This window comes from Montipora foliosa, chromosome 3 (genome assembly GCF_036669935.1).
Source record: "Montipora foliosa isolate CH-2021 chromosome 3, ASM3666993v2, whole genome shotgun sequence".
Lineage (NCBI taxonomy): Eukaryota > Metazoa > Cnidaria > Anthozoa > Scleractinia > Acroporidae > Montipora > Montipora foliosa.
This window is the reverse complement of record NC_090871.1, coordinates 37,637,367-37,660,892: the sequence shown is the minus strand read 5'-3', so window position 1 is coordinate 37,660,892 and position 23,526 is coordinate 37,637,367. Positions and strand designations below refer to the sequence as shown.

The 23,526-nt window shown below is 39.1% G+C and overlaps 1 protein-coding gene across 1 annotated transcript in view; it reads right to left on the bottom strand.

The window, feature by feature from the left end:
- LOC137997403 (E3 ubiquitin-protein ligase TRAIP-like) overlaps window positions 1–22,564 on the bottom strand; it is a 24,332-nt gene extending 1,768 nt beyond the window's left edge. The window contains exons 1-14 of the mRNA XM_068843372.1: window positions 22,365–22,564; window positions 21,691–21,715; window positions 21,435–21,567; window positions 21,095–21,134; window positions 20,735–20,769; window positions 19,305–19,347; window positions 17,406–17,482; window positions 13,765–13,859; window positions 12,567–12,674; window positions 12,203–12,290; window positions 11,810–11,899; window positions 3,312–3,400; window positions 1,448–1,579; window positions 1–291 (exon numbers count right to left, since the gene is read on the bottom strand). The exon at window positions 1–291 is cut by the window's left edge and continues 1,768 nt beyond it. Of these exons, the coding sequence (XP_068699473.1) occupies window positions 1–291; window positions 1,448–1,579; window positions 3,312–3,400; window positions 11,810–11,899; window positions 12,203–12,290; window positions 12,567–12,674; window positions 13,765–13,859; window positions 17,406–17,482; window positions 19,305–19,347; window positions 20,735–20,769; window positions 21,095–21,134; window positions 21,435–21,567; window positions 21,691–21,715; window positions 22,365–22,428 (1,310 nt within the window). The 5' untranslated portion in view covers window positions 22,429–22,564. The remainder of the gene's footprint in view (window positions 292–1,447; window positions 1,580–3,311; window positions 3,401–11,809; window positions 11,900–12,202; window positions 12,291–12,566; window positions 12,675–13,764; window positions 13,860–17,405; window positions 17,483–19,304; window positions 19,348–20,734; window positions 20,770–21,094; window positions 21,135–21,434; window positions 21,568–21,690; window positions 21,716–22,364) is intronic.
- Window positions 22,565–23,526: the final 962 nt, after the last annotated feature.

Below are 23,526 nucleotides of genomic sequence, written 5' to 3'. Positions count from 1 at the left end.
CAAGTGGAGTCTAAGTCCATTACTGGTAGAGGGGGCTCTGTATAGGCAAACGTATTGCGCTTGATAAACTTTGATACCCCCATTGGCTTGGCTACTCTACGTACTGCTGTCTTTGTTGGTCTTGTTGGAGCAAGAAACTTAGTATGTCCTCCTAGCCCATCGTAGCCTCGCCTATACACTGATGCACCAGTTGGCTCTGGGGCCTTTCGTGACTGTTGTTGTGTTGGCTTTAAAGGAGCTCTCTGAAATGGGGAGGCCAGGCTTGATGTCTTGACTAGTGACAATCCCATTCTGTAGAGGTACAAAAAAAAAAAAAGCAGAAGAATGAAAAATGACGGGCATAAAAAGTAGCTAAGAGAACGTGATCATAATTGAAGTTGGTCACTTTCACTTAGAATGACATAACCACAGTTCAAATATGTGACATATCATAGTCACCTATTACGGGACAGTCATACAATACGAACTTGCAAGTTACCATCTCCCAGATAGCCTGCGCTGCAGACAGACAAAACCCCCGATAGGTTTTTGACCTTGGCTCGAATTACATGTCCGGATGCGCAGCGGGTATCTCCCAGATGGATTCATGATAACTCAGATGGTAGAGCAAGTGCAGCACAATCGCACGTGTCATGGGGATTTGAGTATTCTTCAAGCCTCTTTATTTGCACATGTTCAAGTTGCTTCATTAAAAGGGCTAGTATCATGGGAATTGGTATCACCCAACTAGTGGACTAATCCAAGTCCTGCATTTTGATTGGCTACGCTACTAGAGGACTATTAGTAATAGTCCTCGAGTAGCGAAAAGCGTGACGCTTTCTTTCGTTTTATCCCCAAATAAATATTTCTTCAACTTGCATTTGCTAACTGTATTATTGTCTTTTCTGTCCAACTAGTTGGGTGATACTAAAACAATTAGACCCCTAGCCCTCAAGGGCCACGGGTCAATAGCCCATTCGGCTTCGCCTTATGTGCTATTCAATTTTCAGTGACTTCTTCATTCCAAAATTGCTTCTGGATCACCGCAGTGAAATAAAAATCGAGTTCATCTTAGAAGATGCAAGAGAAGAACTTGAAAACGTCGGCCCGACGTTTGCAAGATGGCATTCATTTTAACCTTGGCTACGCCTAACCAAAAACACTTAGCAATGGTTTTTGTGAGGTTTGACCATCGGTAAAAAGGTCTCCTTTGCTTTCCACATTTTTACTAACAATCCATGACACTGCCACTTTAACTGTGATGATCATTTTTACTTAGAATGACATAACCTCAGTTCAAATATATGAAAATTTAATTTTATACATTCTCCATCACATAAAAAGTAGCATTTGTTATAAATCAGACTAAGGCGATAACTGCTTCAGGTATAAGCAATCAGGTCATGCTATTTCCAATGTACATGTGAAATTTGCACTAATGCTAAAATGTACTATTTCTGGCCCTCACTCTTCTGCAATACTCTTGAGTTCATATTTTCTTTCTTGTGGCTTTGGTGATGGTGTCTCTGCCACAATGACATTTTCTGAATCTTCTGACGGGCAACTGAGCCTGGGTCTCTTAATATCTACAGGTGCTGGACTATGAAAAAAAGTAGAATGAATCAGAACAATAAGAAGCTGAGGCATACTGAGACTAAGCCCCTCAATGAAACAATAGAGACTTGAATTTTTGTTTGCAGTTAACAGCAATATTTTTTATTCTAAACAGTGCAGTAATGATTTTCGTGATAATCTCATCACCCCTTACTGAGGGATGTGTTCATTTTTTTGTCCTACAGCAATTGTATCACATATAATTTTAAGAGAGTTCTAATAGCAAACTTTATGTGCTTCAGACGCATAATAATCCAAAGTTTCTGCTGAGCGCAAGTAACCTCATTTAGGATATTGACCACAAATCAATTCAAATCAGGGCAAAAGAGATTACAAGACTGTAGCTACAAATTCTTGACTTGGGGGGGGGGGGGGGGGCAGAAGGCTCCTCATTCCTAACAATGGGCAGTATTGCTAAACAAAAGTGGCCAATCAATGCCTTTTTTAATCTTTCACATTTCCCATGATAGGTGAAGCCCGGTGGTTTTCAATGATAAGTTAAAACCTGGGCTTTTGTTTGAAAACCGATTAACTTACTCTAGGATTAGTGTAAACTTTTGTTTTATGTTTTCAACTTTTTGGTGAAAGTTTCTTTTGCTTGTCTTTGTTTTTCAAGATTGACTTCTCCAAATGTGAAGTTTTGCTGAATATCAGTGTTGAACAGCATTGGGGAGTACAGAAACCAAACTCCAGCGGATTACCATGGGTAAGATTTTTTGGGAAATCTATCCATGCGAGAAATTTTGGTTGTGACATCACATACGTTCATACGCTGTCTGCCCGTACAGACTGTCGGGGTGAAGGTGGGGAGGAAGGAGAGCCTCTGGGGACAGGATTGTTCCAAGAAAGCCTCAAGAGAAGCCAAGGAAGGAGAAGAAGAGAAAATTTCAATGAAGAACTCTGTAAAGCTGAGAGAAATGGAGCGAGAGGCAAAACCTATTTACAACGGTTAGCTTTCAGGTAATGTTTTCCTTGCGTCGCTCCCTTGCATATTTTGTAAAACTTGCTAAAAAACGAAGAAGGCCTGAAAATGTTTGCAATTCCGTGTTGGCAAAGAGTCTGGCATATTTCAACAACCACATTTATAGTTTTTTTTTTGTGAAATCGATGTCCAGTCGTGAGCTCCTTTGTTGGACTCTGAAATTGCAGTCGAGTATTTGGCGAATTTACTACTCTGTAGCTACATTTTCTAATTAGGAAGATTTTTGCTGTTGTTCTAAACTGAAGAGAGAGGGTTTAAAGATTATCAGTCAAACGAAAATGTTGTGAAAGAGATTACTCTGCATGTAATTTTAGTTAAGTTGTTGATTAAAATTGTTGGTTATGGTTTGCAAGGCTTGTTTGGTTACTGCTATCAGCTCAGAGGTGTTTGATCACTGTAAACTGTATACACTAATGACGATTAATTTTGTACCTTATGCAGAAGCATAATTATTTCCATATAAACTATATTGCTTTCTGGGGTTAGAAACGGGAGCTCTGCTTTAAGACTTGGCTAAATCTATATATTAATCTGGGATTATTGTTAATTGGCATTTGAACAACCAGGCCCAGGGTACAAGAAGAAAAAACCTCTTTGTGCAGAGAATACATGTAGGTCTACATATGGTAAATACCAATAATTCTAGCAATTCATCAAACCTAGTGGACCTTTGTAAAAGGGAAGCCCTCACACTATTGTATTGCGCCAACCGTACTTTTCCATAATATTGTTGTACCTCTCTCTTATAAGGCGACCAATGACACTACTTCGAGGGCTTGTAGATGCAAAAGCTCTCTCCATTGCTGTCAACTTCTTTTTGTAACTCTAATAAAAGAGAAGAGATGTGAAGATCAATCAAATCAAATTTATTTAAAGCACATTTACCTAAAAAGTAACAAAAGATACACTAGCCCGCAAATAGCATAGGCTAATCTAGGCAGTTAGTGAAGAAAAATTGTGAAAATAACTCAGGAAAACTTAATATTTACAGGAATGATATAATTTAAAGATATACCATCCAGTAATTATATAATAAGTCAAGTAGAAAATAATGACTGACTAAATTAAAATGAAAATAATTATTGCTGCATGCAACCGGTAACTAAACATACCAGCATTGAAGTTTTAAACCTGTATTTCAACACATGGTTATTCACATATTACTTAATTTAATTTTTTATCACTGAATGTCACGGTTACAATGGGAATGAGTAATCACTGATATAGATGTGCCATATAAAGGAAGATGGTAATGTAAAACAAAGTGTTCTTTACAAACAATCAGGCTTAGCTGGATAAGACCTACCAGACAAAACTGTGGGGAAAGTTAGCACATATGAAGTCTTCTTCTCTCCCCTGATTCAATGTTGTCCAAAACTGAACAGTTTTAGTGGGAAATTATTGTGTTAGCTTCCAACATTGAATGGGGAGGGGGAGAACTGCGCCTTACAAAAAGTTGGGTTGAAATACAGGTTTAAGTTATCGGGAGTAAGGAGTTAATCAGCCACCCTTTATGAAGGCACAGGCACTAGACTGGCACATTTAGTATAATGCAAAAAAGATAGAAGGTCTGCTTCAAAATAAGTGAAATGCTTTGGACTGTGGCACACTGTTTCTTTTCATTTGCCATGTACTGACAGGCGTGGTTCAAGTTATCAAGGGTAAAAAAATAAATAGAGAATGACCTGAATGGAAACAAAAATTGCTATGCGTTAGTGGGAGGATCATGTTACTGAGAGTAAAATTGCAGTATATGTATACGTACGATGGAAATCTAGGGAAAATCGATTTCAGTTCGAGTTAGCCTTAGGTTCAAGTTAGCGAGGGTTCGGGTTATTGGGAATCGACTGTAGGCTTGGCAATGAATGTAGCTCTCAGGTGGAGACACCTCCAGTAAGATGGACATGAAATGAGAAGTGACAAATGGATGAACCATATCATCCGCTTTGAGATAGAAGGGCTAACTACAAAGGACCACCTCCCAAAACCTGTTCAGAGCTAGTGTCAAGACACGATGATCTGCAATCTCTGAACAGACTGAAATGGAGGGCAAACATACCACACAACGTTCTACCTACCCAAGGTGAAAAGCAACATCAAGTAGATTATGATGATGAAGAATGTAGGAAATATCAAGGATATCCGGAGTGGAGCCCCTAAGGCGGATGGCTGGTGCTCAGCACTTCCTTCCAGCAGCTTCTGCAGTGGAACTAGCTTCAAGTACTAGTAGTATTGGTTTTTACTTTTCTTTGGACCCAGCCAGTGACACCGAGAGGGGAACAATGTCGTATGGGCAGCCCAGCAACTCCGGTGGGAGAAGCCCTCACAGCTTCATTGGGTGGCTACCACCCGCCTCAAGCTGGGCAGCCCCCAGCCAGTAAGGTGCCTGCTCTACTGGGTGCATAGAGCTTAGGGGACCCTCCCAACAAGCGAGCAAGTACTTGCACCAAGCCGTGAAAAGCAAAAAACTACGAAGACTCCAGCTCTTCGAATCGCAAGCAAGCAGGAACATTTGCACCATGTGCCCTGGTCTCTCCGCTGACCTTCAGCTAATGGACGACTCCCGCAAGACCGCCATCATCAACAAGAAGCTGGCACGACTCAACATTGACGTCACCTGTCTCCAGGAAACCTGGCTGGCCGACAGTGGGTCGCTTATGGAAAGAGACTACACCTTCTTCTGGCAAGGCCTGTCCCAGGACGAGCCAAGGCAGTACAGTGTAGGTTTTGCCGTGAGGAACTCACTGATTGCCACCACAAAAAACCCCTCTGGAGGGTCATTGAGAATTCTTGCCCTTCGCATGAAAACGTTTGCGGCCTTTGTGAACATGATATCAGCCTACGCCCCAACTCTGTCCTCCACCCCAGAAGCCAAGGATCAATTCTACGAGGCTCTGCAGAAAACACTATCTGGAATCGCAAGTTCCGAGGGCATATATTTGCTAGGCGATTTCAACGCTAGTGTTGGGACCAACTGGCAAGCATGGCCTACCTGCCTTGGCCATTTTGGCATCCGCAGGATGAATAAGAACGGGCAGAGTTTGCTCAAACTCTGCTGTCACCACAGCCTCTGCATCACCAACAGCTACTTTAAGTGTAAGGAGCTGCACAAAGTGTCTTGGAGACACCCTCATCATCACTAGGAGAGCTCAGCAGTGTCCTCCACACAAGAAGCTATCACAGTGCTGACTGTGACACGGACCACTCGCTCGTTGCAAGCAAGGTCAGGCTGAAGCTCAGAAGGTTCCACCACACCAAGACCAAGGGTTGCGCATGCATCAACACCTGTGGCACTTCCGAAACCCATTAAGGCTCAGAGCTTCGCTGAGACCCTCCAGGAGAAACTTGCTGCACAACCAACAACCAGCAACTCGGATGCCAAATGGTCTCACCTCCGTAATGCCATCTACGACTCAGCCATGGCTGCATTCAGCAAGAAAGAATGCAAGAAGATGAGATGAGTAGCATGATCACCATACCAATTGCTTTAACATACCTAAAAATTGTGAAATTGTGTTTATTGGGGTGAAAATCACTTATTTTGGCTTATTTCACACCCAGACTTTCATATCTTTCTAATTGTTCGGAAAATATTAAAGTTTGGTCTGTTAAAACTGAATTTTTGATTTACCCATGACCCCTTGCAGGCGTGGTCTTTCATACAGATAGTCAATTTCGAGGCAAACAAAAGTAAAAACAGAAAGCTTTCACCACATGGAGGATAGTATCCCCTCATTTACTTCTGACACCCTAAATGCTGGCTTTCTGCTCAACTTTTTTGCTCCACTTTACAATTTGAGGTCAAAGCAGATGTCTTTCTCAATTTCCTGAAAATTGCCCCTGAAAAGACATTGTGGACTTCCCAATAATATCCAAAGAGGAAAGGTTAACAAGCCTTGTGAAGCACATGGAAATCATGGCTTCTTTGCGAAATAGGTTGTGATGTTTACTGGCACTCAAGACTTGGTTCAATATGGCCCGGCATATAAAAAAAACGTAGCGACTCAGTCAAGGGCTAATATTTTCACGACCCTGAAAGCTACGATGACGAAACTGTGGAAATAGCTAGGGGAACTTGTGAGCATTCAGAAAATGCTTGGTTGGAACCCAGTTATGCCTTGGTTGGATCATGAGCAACATTGAAAGAAGTGGTCTTTAAAAATATTATTGCATAATAGACCAATTTCGAAGACCAAATTCAGTCCTAAACAAAAGACATCACCTGGAGGCTCTGGGGAATAAATAAAAGGATTTGTATGAGTTTATTCCCCAGAGCCTCGAGATGATGCCTTTTGTTTTGGACTGAATTTTAATATATCGAAAGTGGTCTATTGCGGAACAGAAAAAGCGTAGCGACTGTTTTGAGAAGTGATTTCTCCATTCCTAGTGGATAATAATAATAATAATAACTCAAAAACTTATATAGCGCATGCTTCATGACAGAATGATCGCATGCGCTTAACATGGATTAAAATACCAATAAAATTTATCAGTTCATATAAGCTAAGAATATGTTCATTAAATAGATTTGTAAGTTAACTTAATATTAATTACATGAATTCAAAGTGCCAATAAAATTGTTAATTCCTGTAAGCTAAAAATATGCTAATTTCAAACAATAAGTTTTAAGTTGACTCTTAAAATTGTTAATTGTGGTGGCTTTCCTAAAGAAGGAAGGAAGTGAATTCCAAACGTGAGGAGCAGCCATACTAAAAGAACGGTCACCAAGTGTAGAATAGGACTTACGTAAAGGAAAATTTAAAAGGAATTCGTTGCCAGATCGCAAAGAGTAATTTGCACCGGTCTTAATGGAAATAAGACCATTTATTGGATCCCTCAAAATAACTTTTCTGTAAGTTAAATCACAAGGTATGAGCATTTAGTTGAGATGGATTTGAACCCACAGATATCAATAATTGAAGACTTGTTTCAAACAATAACCTAGTGAGCGCCAGAATTCCAAAACACAGCGTTACAGTAAGGAAACTACGGAATTTTGAATCTTTTTAATGTGTTTTAATTAACTTGAACAGTTGAAATTTGGCTCATATGTAGTATTTACTGCGTGTTATCACTGGTTATTGTCCGTTAATCCACAAAAGTGCTTTCTCTTTTGAAAAATGGTTTTGAAGACTTTCAATTTAAAAATTGTGTTATGCGTTACACTCAAAATTTTCCTATTTTTCTATCCTTTTCCTTTGTTTTCTCAAGAAAAGAAAGTCGCTTACCCTTTTTACACCCTGTATGCTCAAGGCTGTGCTCTAAGGAAAATTTCAGGGAGCCCTTCGGGCTCCCAAGCGTTTTAACTTGGGTGCCCAGGCCTAAAAGATGGTCGCCCGAATCAAAATTTCGGGGAGCCCTTTGGGCTCCCAAACATTTTAGCCGGGGTGCCCGGGCCTCCTAGTTGGTCGCCCAAACTAATAAATCAGTCAGTTAATTATTAAAAATTAAAGAAACTGTTTTCGTAACAAGTCAAATGGAACTATGTGCATTTATTTATTGTTTTTATGTTCATGAAACATCATATCCTTTGACCTCCTGAAAACCTATCATCACTTCTAGACAAATAATCATTTAATTCACACTTACAGAAGCAGTGCAAAACTATTTTTTTTTTAAATGAATAGTACACATATACCAAAGATAACACTATTTCGTTTGAACTCTGTATACTTAATTCTTCAGAAATTCTTTAGACAGAGTTTAAAATTGGAATCACAAATTACAAACTACGGTAGATCAATACTGTCCTATACTGTCCAATACTGTAAGTAAGATTAAGGTCGGTTTGGGTAATTTTTATAAAAATGTTTCGGTCAAAAATAAGAAAACTATTCTTTTTACTTATCATTTAGGTTGAAAAGGAAATTCGCTTGCGACAAATGACTGAGATCCCGTGGCGGCTTTCACGGGAAAGCTGCCATGAATTTCCGCAACGAAACCCGCGTCCGCCCCAAAACTATTATCTTTCTTGCATAAGTCATCTTGTTGGAAAGTCATCGTTTAAGAGCAGAACAGAAGTATTTTCTTTCCTATGTTATCGGTGAAATGTTCAGGACAAATGGCCTTTTGTGGATTCGGTCGATTTGGCCTTTGTGTATTTATTTTTAGTGCGTGATACGTAATAACTTGTCACGACACCAAGGAGAATGCAGGACTTATAGATTTTATACCCGTTTCTAAAACAATCACAAAAAATAAACCTATCTTTTCTTTTTTATACATCGTGTTTTACTGGAAAAACAATCTTAAGTTATGTTTTAGCCTCGCAGACACGGCAGTAAAAAGCCTGCTAAAATATTAAATTAGCATAAAAAGAGAGACTCCCGTGTTTATTCAGCGATTTATTAATCGCCGACCGTACTTTACGCCTATCAGAGCAGAAGTAACAACTTCTTTTGAAAAACTAGCTGATGAGCCATCCCAATTTAAAGGAAAAATTTTAATGCTATAGGAAAAGCCGTTAAAATCGAAAACTGTGCAGCTAGTCAAGTTCAAAGTCGATGATTATGTTACATGTGAATTCACGTGGAACGACCTTTGAACATCAACGCGTGCCCGATTGAACAACATTTTCTTTTGAAAAAACGACTCCCGGGTTCATTTAGCGATATATTAATCGCCGACCGTACTTTACGCCTGTCAGAGCAGAAGTAACAATTCCTTTTGAAAAACTAAATAACGAGCCATCCTAATTTAAAGGAAAAATTATAATGCTATTTAGAAAAGCGGTTAAAATCGAAAACTGTGCAGCTTGTCACAATCAAAGTCGATGATTATGTTACACATGAATTCACGTGGAACGACCTTCGAATATCAACGCGCGCCCGATTGAACAACATTTTCATTTATTTTTTTTTTTTGACTGTAAATCAAGAAACCAAGACCAGCAGGTTGCCCGGCCGGGCGACCAAGAAAATATTTTCGGTCGCCCGAAGCCAAATGTTAGTCGCCTCAGGCGACCGGGCGCCGTTAGAGCACAGCATTGATGCTAATCGACAAGGATAACCTTAGCATTCAGCAAAAATATAGCTTTATTGAAGACGGTAAACTGAATAAATCAGGAAATGTTTCTCAGTCACCCCCAATTGGGTATGGTGATTGTGCTACACATCTGACTAGTTCGAGGCTTGCTGGGAAGAAATGCAGCCAGTCAGAGAGGCCACAAGGAAAGCAATGCTGGCAACCCTTCCCCAAGCACACGCGACACCCTCTGAGCAGCTAGGAGCAAGGCCCAGCAGACCGCGCGCCGCTGTGCCAACGAGTACTGGCAGAACCTATGCGCCAAAATCCAGCTAGCAGCAGACTGTGGCCACGCAAAACTGCCACTGGCCCAACAAGCATCAAACAGCCCAACTCAAATCAAAGACTGGAGAGGTCAATGCCCTGCCTGGGTTGGCAGTCATAGAGGAGCTTGACAACATGTTGACACTGGAAGAGCTCAGCATAGCCATTGACGGTCTCACCTGTGGCAAGGCACCGGGGAGGGACGGTATCCCACCAGAAGTTTGGAAGCATGGGAAGCAAAACATCCTGCAACCGCTTCATGAGCTCCTCTGCCTGTGCTGGGAGCAAGGTCACATCCCCCAAGACATGAGAGATGCCAACATAGTCACCCTGTACAAGAAAAAGGGTGACCATAGTGATTGCAACAACTATCCTGGCATCTCTCTTCTGAGCATCGTTGGCAAAGTCTTTGCTCGGGTCACCTTGAGCCGTCTGCAGAGCCTTGCTTCGAAAGTCTACCCCGAGTCACAGTGTGATCACATCCTGGCGCAAGGTGCTGAGTCCCCCCCAGTCATCACCATCAACAACACAGTGTTGGAGGTTGTGGACACCTTCACCTACTTGGGCTCCACCGTGTCAAGCTCAACTTTGCTCGATGCTGAGATCAGCTTCAGGATCGCCAAAGCAGCTGCTGTTGTCATGGCCAAACTCAACAAGCGAGTGTGGTGCAATGACCTGTTGAGCGAAAGGACCAAGATGTGCATCTACCAAGCTTGTGTCCTGTCGACCCTCCTTTATGGCAGCGAGTCGTGGATGACCTATGCCAGACAAGAGCGCCGACTCAACCGTTTCCACCTCCACTGCCTTCAGCACCTGCTGCACATCAGGTGGCAGGACAGAGTCACCAACACCGAGGTCCTGGAGCATGCTGGCTCACTGAGAATGCCATCACTGCTCATTCAGTGACGCCTTCGATGGTTTGAACAAGAACGTCATCAAGCGAGACTTGCGATCTGCACTAATCGACACCAGTGCATGGGAGGACATCGCCAAACACTGAGATACATGGCGGCAAAGTGTCACAGTGGGGGTTTCGAAGGCGGAAGCGAACGCTAGAGTTGAGGCTACATGCAGGAGAGCAGTGAGGAAAGAATGCGTAGCCTCTGCACGCGATTCCACAAGGCACGTCTGCGCCACCTGCAACAAAGACTACCACTCCAGGATCAGGCTACACAGTCATACAAGATCCTTCCCAAATCCCCAGCGCTCACCATCGCCTCTTCTCGAAGAGAAGGAGTTTTTAGCTGAGCACCTGCACATGTAAGTCAGACATGCAATACTTAAGTACTCAATACTCAAATGATGTATCAAAACAGGTGACCAGAAATAAAAATCATAACTGTGAAGTATGATTGTCCAGGTGAGTGTAGCCCTGGGAAAGGACTGTTTTGAGTTACAATGACTGACGTACCTAACAACCTGAGCAGAAGTCATCTTAAGAGTCAAGTGATTCAAGTAAAGGCAGTTGGAACATGTACTTTGATTTATGATGTGATTGGTCTACAAAGTTGCAATGTTATTGGTCGACTGTCAGTTAAGCATTGACATAATTGACTGTGAAGACTATAAACAGTGATTGGTTTGTTACTATCTTCCTCAGTGTAATGTCTGTACATCTATTTTTCGTAAAGCAGGTCAGTCAGTCTGTTGTTGATGTCGTCCATGGGTCGTTTGTAGGGTGTGGGAAGTTGTTCATGTAGGCATTGGTTTAGTGGTCACTGTCTTAAGTTAGAAAACCAGCTTTCCAGTATGATCCACTGATACTAATTAGTACTGTATGTAATGCATTCAGTAGAGTCCCAGTCAAACAGTAAATGTGGTCTGTCTGTAAATGGTCTTAAGCAATGCCATTGTTGATGCCACCATTTCTCATTACTCACTTTTGTTCAGTTAACTGACCTGTCAGTTGCAGCATTTGATCTTGTAAACAGACGTATGCTAACTTACACTGTTCTCCTGTTCCAGCCTTTGAATATCTTCCTCTGCCATTTTAATTTGGTCTCTACTTTTCTTCAATTCCATTTCAAGTTGAGTTAACTACAGGTGTTATGATAAAAAAGAGAGGATTTTTTTTATCTACGAGTACAGTAGATAGACATTTCAATTTATTATCAGTTCAATTTACCAAAATGTGTTGTGTTTCAAACCTTACCAAGTAGACATTGTAATAAGATATACTGATGAAGGATTTGAGTTTCTTAATTTAATGTTACTGAATAAATTATATTTTGTGATGCTGAGAGACAAAAAGAATGATATAGAATAACCATCAAACCTGGTCTTCCCTATGTTAACACAACAATGCAGAACAGTTTGAGGAAATTACCGACACCAATTTACCTCAATTTTTATTCTGTTATTTTCTTTCTTAATCATCTCAGATGTACTTGTTGCTTCCTTACACTTCTGTCTCTTTTCCTCCAGCTTCCTGCAAACAAGTTTGTACTTATCTTACCGTGGTGTGTCCTTCCAACTACATGTAACAAAAAAAGTTCTTTACTAAAGACTTTGTCATTTTACTCTCTACAAAACTGAATTAAGGAAGCATTAGATATTTCATATTTCTGTCACTTGGGCAAAACAAAATAAATTTTAAGTTACCGGTATTTAATCTTCTAAGAACCTAAGGGTTAAAATTTATATTGTTTTCCTGCAATGAAGTGTCAAGTATTCCACTGGTTAATTTACATAAAAACAAGATTACTTTTTCAATGTAATGAGCTGAACAATGACTTCAGGAAATGACTTCGAGTCCAAATCACGTAACATTCCCTCTGCCTCACTTGTATGTTCATCTATCAATACCCTCATCCTGTAAAACAACAGAAACAACAGAACTTTTATTAAATTAAAATAATAATAATATTGTGCATTGGAAGTTATGCTGCAAGTATGAATCCATGAAAAGGAATTAGAGAAGATTGGAAAGTACCAGGACCTCAAGGGAGAATTGTCAAGACTTTGGAACATAAGAAAAATTACTGTGCCAGTCATACCAGTAGTGATAGGGCATCTTGAATGTGTGACTAGCAACTTTAGGAAATGGACTGAAAGACTTGGAATTCAATTGGCTGTACCACTGGTACAAAAAACAGCCTCGCTTGGAATGGCTTGGATACTGAGGAGAGTGCTAGAGAACTAATTGGAAAGGAGAAAGTCAAACAAAGAAACTTCGGTCATTTGCTATGACCTGCTACTTGGAAGGGATAATTATATTGGATAAGATCAATTTGAGAACAGGGCACATAATAATAACAACTGCTACAATAACTTTGTGTAGCAAATTCAAGGTTCAAGTTGTGCTGTTCATCAAGTAATTTCATACTGAAGCCAAAACACTAGAGTTTATGAATGACTTGTAACAGGACAGACAATAGTAAGGAAAAGGATCCTATCAAAAGTAACAACCAAAGAGCAGATTAATTCAAGTACTGGTATGCTAGTGTCACTAAAGATAAATACACATTAATTTGCAAAACAACATTTACAATGTATGGGTTGATAATAACTCATCACAAGGAGTGAACAATGTTGTGTTTGCATACAGTAATAGTGTCTTAAATATGCCTGCACCTGATTCATTGGTACAATTATTGGACATTTAACATTGAGATTACACAACATACAATGAAGTAAAATTGTTTTATTGAAATAGCCAGATACCTCTTACAACTCGCTCAAACCATTCTAACTGATGCAGAATAAATAATTACTCGTGGCTATAATTGACATGTAGATCACACCCAAACATTCACACATGCATGCTGCTGATTCAAGTGTGAATAGTTACAGCAGCAAAATGGGCAAGGACACAACAATGATGATACTGCTAGGAAAGTGTTGGAAATGGAAAAATGTTGAACATCCTACACAGCTTTTGAAAAATCTTTCATGTTACTCACCTCTTTAACTTTGAAAGTGATGCCCTAAGTTCAGAAGCTTGACTTTGGGCAATGGCAAGTTCTGCTTCTTTGTCTTTTAAGTATGACAGTTGTTTCTATTTGGATGCAAAATTTCAGTCCGTGAGAGTTGTTTGTTAACATAATATAAAATAACATAACAAAGCCTATATTTACATGTGTACATGATAAGAGTTAAAGCTGCCAAGCTTGTGGGGTCTTGTGTACAAGTATTTAATCCAAGACCTAGAAATATTAGTTAAAAATACAGAAAAATAATAAAATACATTTATTATTGTGTATCGATACATATTAAATATAAAATATAAAATACAAAACATTACATGTTAAATATTAAATATAAAAATACTATTAGCTAAGGACAAAGCATTATCTAATATCTTAAATTCTAAAAATATACGTAATCACTTTCTCTAATTTGAGAAATGGAGGCAGTTGAGTTGTCCAAGAGAAAGTCTTTAAAAATATTCTTTCGTAATAAGTCGTTTTTTGATTTCCTTAAAAGCAAAATTGTCAGTTTTATCATTACAGTTAACTAAATTCCAGAGGGCTAACCCACGAAAGGCTAAAGAGTCCCTCAATAATCTGCAATTGTATCTCGGGATCAAAGCTACATTCTTCCCACGTAATGAGTAAGAACTTTCTCTCTTTCTGAAGATGTTCTTAGGAAGGCAGTCTGGAAGAATGTTAGGTACTATTTGCCTTATAAAATAGCTTTAAAATTTCCACTTTGTAATAGAGTATAACCCGATTGTAATCCAATTTGCAAAGTTTAATACTCGATGAGATGCCATTATCTTTAGGTAAATAAAAAATAATCCTAGTAACCCTACAACAGAGTCTCAATTGAGCTGATCTAATATCCTAATTACAGCACACACCCAACAAAACAAGGCCATACATAATAGATGATAAAATTACACTAAAATAGAATTTCAGTCAGACATCTTTAGGCAAAAACCTGGAACGTTTTAATAGTTCCAGTTTGTTCGCAAAGCTTTTCTTTAAGTCCAACACATGTGTGGTATCCAGGTAAGTCTATTATCTACAGTCATTCCTAGCAGACGGGTTTTTGTGACGTAATGCAAGACCGCGTTTCCTAGGAGCGTCGGGTGGGGGAAGACGTCCTATGGTGTCTTTCTTGCAAAGTAACATACCAGTAACTTCACTTTTTCCTGGATGTGGTGTCAGTCGATTTGCTAGACACCATCAGTAAACTTCTTGCAAAGCCTTGTTTAACAGGGCGATGGCTAAATCTGCCGACTGACCAATACAGAATATCGTGGTATTGTTGGCATACTTTAATAAAAACCCCGAACCGACAGTAGATGGTAGGTTGTTGGTGACTCTTACAGGTAGTGGCTCTGATTTGACTCCGTTTAACACTGAAAATTGCATTCTTCCTCCCAGATAGCTATCTATCCATTCTAATAGACCTCCATTGATTCCAAAGTTACTTTCAAGTTTAAAGTAAGATCTCATGTGACACACTGTCAAAAGCTTTCTTAAAATCCACAAAAGCCGCCGCAACAATGCTGTCCGAATCTAATGCCATACACCATATCTCAGTCATATGAACTAATAAAAGTTCAGTAGAGTGGCCTCGTCTATAAGCCCATTGCTTGTCAGTTATCAGGTGGTTGTGCTCAAATACATGCTTCACTAGTCTATCATTAATTTCCGCTTCCAAGATTTTACTCGGGACACTGGTCTATAATTACCACAGTCTGTCTTGTCGCCCTTTTTAAAAAATTAATAGGAGTTAGTCTTGCCATCTTCCAGGAAGAGAAGACTACCCTTCTGTTGATACTGTAATTGTATATATCGACTAGTGCCGGCACCATAGTGTTGCCCGCCAGCTTTAGGAGTTTTTGATGAAATGCTATCACTCCCTGTTGATTTGTTGGCCTTTAATTTATTGATCTTCTCTTGAACAGATCGCTCACTGATTGTAATAGGAGCTATACTTGTCATTGATAAATCTGACAAATCATCCTGTTTTGTAATCTGCATTATTTTGGATATTGTCTGAGATTGCCGGAAGGGTGCTTGTTAAGTTTTCTCCGTTCGGAGCAAAAGAATTTATCAGCCGTGTTTTCTCCTTGTCAGACTAGGGTAAGGTGGCATAATTTCTTCTAAGGGGACCGATAGTGCTTTTGTGTTACATGGGACCTGTACATGTAGCCCTATTGATCAGGTTCCAGTAGGCGCTCAATTTCTTCACCTCTTGGAACATTTTCTTGAAATAACTTGCCTTAGCTTTTCTTAAGGCTGCTGTTACCTTGTTACGAGCTTTTTTATTATTATTTTTGCCACAACACAGGGCATTTCGTTGACACGGCTGCTTTAAAAAGCTTGAACCTAAAGTTAATCTTGCAGCAAATGTCCTTATCTATCCAGGGTGTGGACCAGATTCTGATCTTTACCTCTTTCCACGGAGCATGTTCGTCACAGATGTTAATAAACAATGTCTGCCACATCCACAAAACATCGTCTGGATCATCAAAAGCTGATGGCATGTGAAAAGGTGCAAATTCTATGTCGCATCTAAAATTGTCCAAGTTTAATTTCTTAAAATTTCTTGTCTTAATATATTTAGGGGGCGGTCTTTTGTTCTTTAGTCTCATAGTGGCATAAACCAAGTGATGGTCAGAAATTCCCAGAGGGAAGACTCCAGAGGTGCTAATGAGACCTTTTCTTGTTGTAACAATTAGATCTATCAAAGAGCACGATGTTGATGTACAGTGTAACTCATGTGTTTTCCGTCACAATGTTTCGCAAGTTGAACATTTTGAAAAGTGAACATAACTTTCCCACGTTGGTTCTCAGCCAGAAAACGTCATTTGAAAATTTTAAGTCGCAATTAAAGTCCCCTAATAAAACCATATTTGATGTTTTTAACCAGGCCTTTTCCCGAGGGGAAATGATTAAATCGAAGAATTGGTTAGCATCAGGTGGTCTGTAGACCACTGAAAACAGCACAGACAAGCCCTGAAAATTGACCTGCAACCATGCGGCTTCAATGCCACTTATGAATAAAGATCTAAGATCTTTGCGATGAAAAGCTCGTAATTGCTCAGCATAATATAGTACACATCCTCCACCCTTGTGTCCAATTCTGTCAAGTCTAATAAACTTCATACCAGAAATAACAATTTCCCAATCAGAGATAGATTTATCGAGATGAGTCTCCGTAACTGCAAGGATCTCGAATCCGCACGATAGTTGCAAATATCTAAGAGTAAGTTCTTCCATCTTGGCCCTCAAACTGCACACATTTAAGTGCGCTAACTTTACTTCTTTGTTGGAACCCGATTCTAGCTGCTTCACTAAATCAGACAGATCAGCGGCAGTTTAGTGTTAATTATGCTGGCTTGTCATGATTTGTTACACAATAAAATGTGTCATTAACTTGCAGAAAAGAATGTGTTAACAGGAACAGAATGTGCTAAAAAAAAAGGACCAAGTACAATGCAAACAAAAACAACTTTAAAGAGTCTAGTTTCATCAGTACAATGTAAATATGAGATTCAAACATAATAAAGTAAAAATAAACAAAATAACCACAGCTTTATAATATTGTTGTTGTGATATTTTCAGGCAGAAAATAAGAAAGTGAATACCTTAAGCCCAGCAGTAGCTGTCTTTTCAAGCTGAAGTTTCCTCTCATATTGGCTTTTAACATTTTCAATTTCACTGTCTGTGATAAAAATTAAGAGCTAGGAAGTCAATTATTCACCATTTGCAAGTGTACAATAGGATTACAAGTGATATTTTCCCTATGACGAAGGAAATACAAAGACAGTCATTGGAAAGGTTCAGAGGAATACATGAAACAACATAAAGAAACCAGCTTCAGGCTACATTCTTATTGGCTGTAAATGCATTTTCAATGACATGGTAAATCTCAGTAACACACAAGAATGTACTGGAATTCTAAGCACAAGTTGAGTAATTGGATTGTACACTTCCCTCAGTTTTACAGCAAGCTGTATCAAGGTGCTAAATTCATTTATTGGACAAAAGTAAAAAAATATGAGCATGAAATGGAAGCTATGCGTAATGAGTGGGAAGTGACTATATTGTGGTTTAAACTCTTTTGAAACAGTTCAATTTTGATTTTTCTTTGTCTAAATTTATTCATTATGATACTCTGAAACCAAGGAAAATCACAATTCACTACTTGCAAAATCCCATAATACACCTCTATTACCCCGCAAGACTTTTGCATAACCATTGTTTGCAATTTCTCCTGGGACATGAAATGTCCCAAGAGAAGTTGAAAACAATGCCTATGCAGATTTTTTGGGGGGTAAAAGAGGTGTATTATGGGATTTGTGCAAGTAGTGAATTGTAGTGGTTAAAAAAATTCTGAACAAGGAGAACATTTGAACCACAAATAACAACTACTGTACATCCTCCTGTGCTTGCTACAGTCTAACGGTAGACTGCTTGCAGTCCCTTCTGAGTTAGTCAAACTGCCCGCTTTGGTCATGCAAGCGAGCCAAGGGGAGAATGGTGATTGAGCAAATATATAGGGACTGTACGGTCTTCGGTAACTGATGCATTCAGAAGCTCCTGTTGCACCAGCAACAAGAAATTCGGATTGGTCCATTGACAATGGACCAATGTCAGATTTTTTTGGCAAGTTAATTACTTCTTGTCAGATGATGACGCCAATCTGTCTTCAATTTTCCCAAGGAAAAGAGAACCACGATATTGCTTTTGCGGTTTCGATTAAGTGGCTAACACATTGAACCCAAACAAGAACAGAAACTTGCGTTTGAAGCTCTCCTATCGGGCAAGTATGTCACGGCTGTGCTACCAACTGGTTTCGGCAAGACCATTTTTATGAGAGTTTTGTAATCTTAAGGAATACTAGTGACCCAAATCAAATGCCATCAATCGTGGTAATAGTTCCTTGTCGCATCATCACCGAAGACCACCTTCGGTCAAACGATTATCTATGGGTAGTTGCCTTTGAGAAGAAGGGGAATTTGTTGAAGGACATGGCTTGAAACAAGTATTGAGTCATCTTTTCTGCAGAACAAGCTCTGTATTCTGACTTCACTGATTTAATGATAGATGATGAGTCATCCGTTCTAAACAAGAACTTGTCCCAAACATCACACCGTTGAAATTTGCCAAAACATTCCAACATTAAATTAAATTAAAGAAATGTACAGTATTTGTGAAGGAAGGTTCCTTTCCGAATAGTTGATTGCATTCAACATGCACATAGATATTCCCACGCCGTTTAGTGTTTATTTACATTAGCAATAAAAACGGTGGAACCATCTGTCATAACTTTCACTCCTTAGATTAGCAGATTCTGAACGTGTTGTTTACAGAAGATTGTACAGTCCCTATAGTCGTTGCTCAATCACCATTCTCCCATTGGCTCGCTTGTGTGACCAAAGTGGGCAGTTCAACTAACTCAGAAGGGACTGCGAGCAGTCTCGTCTATAACAGTGAGATCACAAATCTAGTCCAGGAAAGCGTCTGTCAATTTCATCACCTACAATTTTGCTTCTGTAGCAATGCAGTCTGTTCAGCAAGGTCTTTCTACAAAAGAATGAAACATGCTTTTTATTAATTTACAGTAACTGACCTCATTTTATCCTTTCCTTTCTTTTAACCTTAAAGTCTTATTAAAGTGCTACTACGACCAAAAAATCATTATTCTTCTTTTTCTTTGGATTTCAAAACTATGTTAACTAAACATTAAGTAACCCAAGTTTTAACTGTTTATTTTCCTATTTAATGGTCTGCCATTACCAACTTTAAAATCTTGAGAAAGTGGGATTGAGGAGAAAAAGATGTTAAAGACTCGCTTGTTTAAGAATGCAATGCATACGTACACAGCTGAATTAATATCCAGCATGGGCATTTCGAGCTTTCAGACTTTTAAACTCTGTCTTGCATATGTACAGTAATAAGCTAGATTTACACACTGAAATTTTAAGCTAGTAAGTAAATGAAGTCACTTTTCTCTAGATCAGAGCTTCTGAGGTCCAGTCAGTCAGTTTGTACGTGAGTAATGGAGGACTGTGAAATCCAAAACATACGGTACACTCAAAGTAAACAGCCTTTAGATAAAAATCGAAGCTCAAACTTTTGCCAGTCAGGTGCCAGTCAGAAAAAAAGGAAGTGATTTTTCAATCATAACCCCAAAAGTTACAATTACATCAAATCAAATGAACAAAATTGGCTGAAACCATAATCAATTCATTTAAAATAGTCGACTTACACTATCATGAAATATTTTTACTTCATTGTGAACAATTTGTTTAGTTTCTTTGGTGAAATATTACCCTGCGAGCAGAGGCCCTTCGATCTTCCTAGATAAGTCGGAAAGAGGAAGGGACCTCTGCCAGCCGGCTCGACTTTCTTTGATTTGCCGCTCATCCAAAGAAATGGATGAGTCAGTCCAGTTTCAACTTGCCAAACCTGTTTTTTTTATTTGTGCGCATGATCAATCGCCACGCGTCATCAATATTTTTTAAATTTACAACAGCGTGACAATTTTTAAACTGTCTAAATTCCCATGAGAATTTTTCCGTATGTCGGTTACAGAAGCTAGTTTATCAGAATTGAGAAACCTATTAATTTTTTCAGTAAAAATTAAAATGGCAATTTAAAAACTTGAACTATCTTGAGGAAATGATTCCTTGGTTGTCGTGTGTTTGCCAGAGTTGTTCGAAAATATCCGTTACTGTTTGTTTTGGTTTTGTGGTTTTGCGGTTACTAGTCAGGCGTGACTGACTCCCGAATACGTTACGTTTGAATTTTTAACGCATGCTCAACATGAAATGTCGAGCCGGCTGGCAGAGGTCCCTTCCTCTTCCCGACTTATCTAGGAAGATCGAAGGGCCTCTGCTCGCAGGGTAGTGAAATATAGGAAAACTAAGACCATTAATAATAATTTATTACAGAAGTTCTTTTTTCATACCTTATGTTCTTGTTTTAAACAACGAATTTCTGTATCTGAAGGCAAGGCAAAACAAGATAAAACACTTAAAGCTAAGACAAAAATCAACAATCATACTAGTTGCTGAAGTTTAGAAAAGCTATGTTGAAGAGGAATGTTTGTAACAATAACAACCAACATCGGTAAAATTTAAGAATCCGATCCCACCAACGCGTCGGCCAACGCGTACTCAACACGTACACACAACAACACAGGTCTAAGTTGCTTTAAATTAAAGTATATTTCATCTACATGTAAACTATCACTGCCAAAATGACTATAAAAAAACTTCATGCATTATCAGATAATTATACAAGGTTGATGAGATCAAGAGAAGCTCACCTTTCTGATTTAAGAAAGATTTCAGTTCCTCAATGCTACCCTGTAAAAGCAATAAAACACAAATATACATACATGTACATCACTCACTGTGGTTACTATTTACATGTAAGTTAAATCTGCACAGTACAGCCTGGGCATGCAATCAAGTAGCCTTTTTGATAAACAGACTGCAATACATGAACATGCAAAAAGTTTTTTACTGGTACATGTATGAAATGAAAAGATAAAGTAAAATTTAGGAAACTGTAGAGTACAACCAATGAAGGAGATTCAAATTACTTTGTAATTTTGCCCTGGTCTTTTATAATAATTGTCACACTTTTGGGAACAATATTCATACCTTGAGGCTATCTATATCATTTCCATTGTGTGAGCTGTCCAGATCTGCCAAGTCAAAGAACAGTAATGTTGCTTTTGAAGAACTTTTTCGACATGTTGGACAGCTCCGGCTTTGCTCCAGCCACCTGTTAAGGCTGTTGACGAGACGTTTTTAGATAATAATTAACTGTTTGTATAGTGAGTAAATCTGGTTCCTTGGTGACTTTCATTTGGCTCTGGAATTCACATTCAACTTAAAAAGAAATAGAAACACGTACCATTGAAAGTGATAAACATGACCACCTGCAAAATGAGTTAAGGAATCACAAATCATAATAATTATTATTTCTTTATTAAGTCAACGAGCAATCATGCTTCCTAATGATGGAACAGCATTGTACATGCAGTGGTGTAATTAGTTTATTAGGAAGATTTTCTACATAAAATAATTATTGTATTCTTAAGTAACGCATACATCTCTGCTGTTGACAAGACATTTAAGCCTGAGTGGTTTTAACCCTGTATGACTGAAAGAATAAATAATAATAATAATAATAACAATAATAATAATAATAATATCAACAACAACAATAAGAATGACAGTAACAACAAATATCATAATCAAAATCAACATCAAAAGCGAATGGCTTATGCATAGGCATGCAAAAAATAGTGTTGAAGGCCAATGTTTCGGTGTCTCCATGACGCCATTGTCAAGACTGTGAATAAGTCTTATAAACCAATTAGGCAAAATATTTATACACGTTGTGTATGATACTTACCACACATCGCATAATTTTTTTATAGTTTTAATAATGGTCTTATTAAGACATCGAAACGTCAGATTTCAGAGCTATTTTTTAATAATCATCACGAAGCTTAGGAAACAAATTGTTCCTTGTATTTCTGGTTTTATGGTTCAGCACGTGAAAAGTAGGAGATCAAAAGATACAAGGACAGCACGCTGCCCCATCTTGAATAGATTCCGTGCATATATTGCACCTTGCCCGAAGCATATTAATTCAGAAGTCAAGTACTGTATAATCCAGTTATCGGCTTAAAAGAAAAACTTGCCATCTGCATTGAACTGTTTTCACACTGTCAGCCAAAGACCTTCCTCACTCAAAACTGGCGCTTCGAGTCCACGAAAGAGGTGCGCATGCGCAATGGAACTGATCGCAGCAACCGCCACCCCAGGCCCCTCACGTCCAAGGGCACTTGGAGATGGTCAAGTTTGGCGCATGGTTCGGAAATTTTCTGTCATATAATGGTCTCAAGCAACCATTGCCATACTCATACTTTAGCATCCTTACTCATCCCTAGCTGTACTTTAGCGTCCTTACTCATCTTTAACTGTACTTTAGCGTCCTTACTCATCCCTAGCCGTACTTGAGCGTCCTTACTCATCCCTTGCCGTATTTTAACGTCCTTACTCATCCCTAACCGTACTTTGACGTCCTTACTCATCCGTAGCTTATGACTAAAATGGAGCTGGTTGTCGTCAGCATAAGTGTTGATCTTTGTCGTAGGTACACAGAAATAGTTGACACAAATATTAAATAGAAGGGAACCGAGAACACTGAGATCCTTAGGACCTTAGGGAACTCCTGAAACCTATCACCGATTCAGTTGATCCCCGAATGAAGTAGCAACCCTCAGAAGATAGGTTATGTGCACGGAGTTTGGCTGTAAGGAGAGCATGAAATAAACTGTGTAATGATACAGCGCCAACTAAACGCTCAGGATCAAGATTACCCTTCCATGCACTCTGATCTGTGATAACAATGGGGGTGACAGGCCTACACAAATCCTATCCACCTGTTTTGGCAGGCTTAGAGTTTGGCTCTTTTAAGGATCTGCCCCTTTTGTACGAAACGATCGGGGGATCTTGAAATATTTCGCTAAGTAGCGGTTGTTGCTGGATTAAATGCCATTTTTGCACGGCAGGTACAAAACGCAGGTCACAGGGCACAGGGCACAGGTCACAGGTCATTGTTTCACCTATACAGAAAGTACCCTAAACATTCATAAAAGCTAACCTTAGGCCTAAAAACTTTTCTTTAGGCCTAATTAGGCCTAAAATTAGCTTTTTTGAATGTTTAGGATACTTTTCT